At 35.9% G+C, this 5,457-nt stretch overlaps 1 protein-coding gene across 1 annotated transcript in view; it reads right to left on the bottom strand.

Annotated features, from left to right (window-relative positions):
- znrf2b (zinc and ring finger 2b) overlaps nucleotides 1–2,272 on the bottom strand; it is a 60,234-nt gene extending 57,962 nt beyond the window's left edge. Inside the window, exon 1 of the mRNA XM_016520065.1 lies at nucleotides 1,584–2,272. Coding sequence (XP_016375551.1) covers nucleotides 1,584–1,971 — 388 coding nt within the window. The 5' untranslated portion in view covers nucleotides 1,972–2,272. The remainder of the gene's footprint in view (nucleotides 1–1,583) is intronic.
- Nucleotides 2,273–5,457: the final 3,185 nt, after the last annotated feature.

The raw sequence follows: 5,457 nt of genomic DNA, 5'->3' as shown, positions 1-5,457 counted from the left end.
AAAATTACTCAAATTTTCCACTAAACTAGAAGGTAGAAAAGTTCAAACTCCACAAGGGAAGATCCATTAACTATTATAAGATGAGTAGTTCACAAATAAAAACTTTAACTTATACATACACATTTGCATTGATATTAACAAAAAAACATTGATGTGATAACCTCTCAACTTTGCATATACACATTTACATAAACATTTGCATTGATATTAACATAAAAATGTGAACTTCAAAAACTTTTTTGTATATTTATATAGGTAGACATCATAACTACCAACGACAGTCAGTACACGATTTTCTGTGTTTGGGTCAGTTACTCATCATAACAGGTGGGTATAGATCTGGTTTAACCAGCTGGTTAAAGACGCTAAAACTGGTTGTTGCTAGAACCTGTAACTAGAAAACTGTTTAGGTTGAAAGTTCAAAAACCTCGATCATGACATAAGATGGGTAGTTGACAAACATGAGTTTGACCTTAGTAACCTTTCAAACTTTACATATAAACACATTTACATCGATATTAACATAAAAATGTGAACTTCAAATACTTTCTTGTATATTTATATGGGTAGGTGACATCAATGTATGGGTCAGTTACTCATAACAGGTGGTTAAATATCTGGTTTAACACAAACTGGTTGTTGCTTAGGTGGATTTGCGAAAATTAACCATGGTTTTACTACAAATATGAACAGTTAAACCACGGTAACCACAAATTACCCATGGTTTTGCTACGCTAAAGTTAGACAAACTCTTACCTCCGAAGACTTTAACTTATACATACACATTTGCATTGATATTAACAAAAAAACATTGATGTGAAACTTCAAGGGCACAATATGACTGACTTTCTTGTATATTTATAAGGGTAGCACATATCAACTACCAACAAGTCAGTACACTGCCTATGGGTCAGTTTATCATAACAGGTGGGTATAGATCTGGTTTAACCAGCTGGTTAAACACACTGAAATTGGTTACTAAAATAACCTCTCAAATTTGCATATACACATTTACATAAACATTTGCATTGATATTAACATAAAAATGTGAACTTCAAAAACTTTTATGTATATTTATATAGGTAGATATCATAACTACCAACGACAGTCAGTACACGATTTTCTGTGTTTGGGTCAGTTACTCATCATAACAGGTGGGTATAGATCTGGTTTAACCAGCTGGTTAAAGACGCTAAAACTGGTTGTTGCTAGAACCTGTAACTAGAAAACTGTTTAGGTTGAAAGTTCAAAAACCTCGATCATGACATAAGATGGGTAGTTGACAAACATGAGTTTGACCTTAGTAACCTTTCAAACTTTACATATAAACACATTTACATCGATATTAACATAAAAATGTGAACTTCAAATACTTTCTTGTATATTTATATGGGTAGGTGACATCAATGTATGGGTCAGTTACTCATAACAGGTGGTTAAATATCTGGTTTAACACAAACTGGTTGTTGCTTAGGTGGATTTGCGAAAATTAACCATGGTTTTACTACAAATATGAACAGTTAAACCACGGTAACCACAAATTACCCATGGTTTTGCTACGCTAAAGTTAGACAAACTCTTACCTCCGAAGAGATGAGGCGACAGGTGAGCAGGTAAAGATCCGATCAAGAGTCTCGGAGCGCCGGTTGACCGCTCTCTCTCCTCCGGTGTGCTGTTACCGGAGTCCTGAGAACTGTACGCTCCCGAGGTCGGTATATTAATGCTCGACTGGGGTCTTGCGCCCGGCCCACCAGTGCCTCCCCCGACGGAGCGCGTCCTGGAGCCGGTATAGTGCGAGGCCACCGCCGCTGACGACGACGACGATGAAGATGTAGCACCTGAGGCGCCGTGAGCGGGAAACCTCATCGCCACAGCCGCCGTTCTGCCGCCGCCGTTACTCGACGGGAGATCCGAGCCAGAGTACGCTCGTGTGCGGCCGTTTTCAGCGGGACTGCTCTGTTTGGCCCCCATTCCGTCCGGTTTTAATGATTAAAGACAAACAAACAAACACACGCACACCAACAGCGAACGGGAAGCGTCGCCCGTTACATCTGACGTCACCGGCGCGTCAGCGAAACTTTTTGCGAAGGGCTTTAAATCGCCGTCAGCGTGAAGTTGCGGTTTCCCGCGCTTGTTTTTGCCTCATTCCCTGTTGTTTTCTAACTAACGTCGTCTGGGCCATGTCCTCTCGCGTGTCGCGCGTGGAAACGTGACGCTCCGACGCGACTTTTTCCTTCGAAACCGCAAAACAAACTGATTTCAACTGCAGAGTGCGAAAGCGAGGCGGGGGCGGGGCTTGCCGGTGACGTCATAATCCCGGGAAATAAACGCTAGCTGGTGCTCGCCTTCAATATGCTGCTGCTTTCTATCCTCTCACGCTCGTCTGCTGATGTTGTTGTTGTGGTTTATGACACATTTGTGACCCTGGACCACAAAACCAGTCATAAGGGTCCATTTTGATTTTTCATCTCAAAGCTGAATAATAAGCTTTCCATTGATGTATGGTTTGTTATGATAGGACAATATTTGGCCGAGATACAACTATTTGACAATCTGGAATCTGAGGGTGCAAAAAAATCTAAATATTGAGAAAATCACCTTTAAAGTTGTTCAAATGAAGTTCTTAGCAATGCATATTACTAATCAAAAATGAAGTTTTGATATATTTACAGTACGAAATTTGCAAAATATCTTCATGGAACATGATCTTTACTTAATAATGATTTTTGGCATAAAAGAAAAATTGATAATTTTGACCCATACAATGTATTACACTATTACCAATGCACATAATAAAAAGCAGCGACTGAAAAAAGGTGGCAATAATGTTAATAAAATAACATAACTATATGTTTTGGGAAACAGCGTAATTTGTAAAAAAAAAAAATATATATATATATATATATATGAAGGATTTTTAAAATAAACTGATCAGTGACCATATTTACACTCAAGTTCATCCATCTTTACTGATGATTGTAAGTGACATGTTTTGCTTGTTTGAGCTCAGTGATTGGGATTCATTAAATTACATGACATTAGAACAGGTTAAAACTTGAGTAAAATTAATGGAAGCACAGTCTGATTAGCTTGTTGACTCAGTAATATTCACAAAGGTTTTATAACATCATCTGAAAAGGAAACTGCAGGCAGAGTAAGTTATTGCACTTTGTTGATACCCTTTTCTTTGCAATAACATGCACTGATTCACATTAAGACCAGGAACCATGTATTAAAGGAATAATTCACCAAAAAATGAAAGCATTGCATCACTTGCTCATTTGAGTTAAAACGTCTTAATGCTGGATTAGTTTCAGCTTTTGTCTTCTCCAGATGTTAACTGATGGACTGGAGTGCTGTGGATTACTTGTGGATTATTGTGATGTTGGAGTAAGAATATAAGGCACAGATTTCTGAGTTGGTGACTGTTGTGTGTGAAAATAACGTGGCTCCACAGAGAGACTCGTGTGGACTCGTAAAGAGAAGTGAGAAGTGATAAAGTCATGCATGAGTTTGCACAAACACTCACTAACAAACAAAGACTCAGAGAAAAACTTCCACATTCAGAATCAGATTAGAATCTGCCAGATATAACACCAGGATTTACAGACAGATGTAAATGCAAAAGACATTTTATTTAAGCCTCATTTAACCCGGTCATGAGCACAACAGCTTTGCTCTGTTCATATTTACTGGTGCATTGTCTTAGTGTTGTTTTGTGCACAAAGAGACTTACTGGTCGTTGAGCACGTGACACAAAAACACAGTGAACTTTCAACTTCTCCATTCTCTCTTTCTGCTCTGCATTCCTGCAGGAAATTCCTGGAATGTCAAAGGATTCCAAATGCTGTAAAACAAATAGAAAAGAGAAAGAAATAACACAAATGTTTAATTTCAGACTCTAATTAATCCTGTTAGTTGATTCTCAGAAGCTTCAGATCAGATTACAGATGATTTAACACAATAATCAACATTATACTGAGTGTTATTATGTCCCAATACTTTCCCAAAGTGAAAAAAATACTAAAGCTGATGCATTAAACAAAGTTGTTGCTGTTATATGCATGGAGAAATGTTGTTGCATTACCTATCCAAACACTATTTGCATACGCTATTCAGGAATTGAATATTCAGTGCTTGGCTAATTTGTACTTCATTACTAATTGTATACTTCACTCAAACGCTGTTGAACATTAATACTTGTATTATTTTTGCCTGTATAATTCATGTGGGTGTGAGATATAATGGGTCTAAGTCTCATCAGTCAGCACAATCGGAGTGGTTGACCTAAAGCAAACGCTGTAATTAAAGCACAAATGCTTTTTAATTAAAGCCATTGATTGTTGGACTTGAGTTGACTATCTTTCTCGAAGCAGCCGCTGGGTTTCAGTACAGAGGTTCCAGTTTAACTACATTTGAAACGGAAGGCAAACTTTAGCGTTTCATTTCTCTGAACTTTTTAAACCCATGGAAATAAGGTTAAACCCATGCATAACTCACTTTATATTTCAGTGTTTATATTTTTGATTTATAACTGTTTATTTATATTCTTAAAATACATATACTCACTTTATATAGCTGACTTTATATTTAACAAATAATAATAATAATAATGAAAGAAAAAGATAAAGAAAGAATCCAGCTTGGAATCAGATGAAATATGAGACAATATTTCCACCTGCTGGCCATTAAAGCGATAGTTCATCCAAATTGTCATCATTTACTCGCCTTATTAACCTGCATTAATTTATTAATCTGTAAACACAATATCTGTGCTGCTTTTCCATGCAATGTAAGTGTAAATAACCTTATTTGTTCCTGTATATGCTTTTATGAAACACTCTAATGGGAACAGAAATGTAGCATTTTGTAAAATAGAGTTTCTTTGTTTCTTTGAGAACAAATATAGGGGGAAGCTTTGACATTTAAATGGCTTTAAAAAGCTAATTCCCTGTGAACTGAGTTCGAAACAGCAGAAAGTCATGAAGTGAAAGTGAACAGGGAACCACAGTGTTTACACACTTCTTTCAAACTCTTACAGTTTGTCCTTGAAACATATTTATATTTCAAAATATAATTCTACAATGTTTCATCCAGCAGTACATGATGAAACACTCTAGTGTAAGTATGCAAACACAGTTTACACAACTGCATCAAGCTGGAAGTCTTCACACACACGTAAAGAATATGATTAGGCTAGTGTTAGTTTAGCATTGAGACACTAGTATTGATTTTTTAAAATCAGTTATTATATCACTATTTTATATTTTCTGTTGTGGGTTTTAGTACTTTTGTTGTATGTTCTTGTCATTATTATAATTAAATTAATTATAATATAATTAAATAATTATAATTTATTATAATATAATTTAATAATTAAATTATGATTATAATTAATCTAATTTGTTTTAGTTATAGTGGTAAAGTTAAACTAAATGAAAATGTGAAATGTTTCGT

The sequence above is a fragment of the Sinocyclocheilus rhinocerous genome, unplaced genomic scaffold, assembly GCF_001515625.1.
Source record: "Sinocyclocheilus rhinocerous isolate Xijiao unplaced genomic scaffold, SAMN03320098_v1.1 scaffold4194, whole genome shotgun sequence".
NCBI lineage: Eukaryota > Metazoa > Chordata > Actinopteri > Cypriniformes > Cyprinidae > Sinocyclocheilus > Sinocyclocheilus rhinocerous.
Note: the sequence above shows the minus strand (reverse complement) of the source record. Positions and strands in the feature narration are given on the sequence as shown.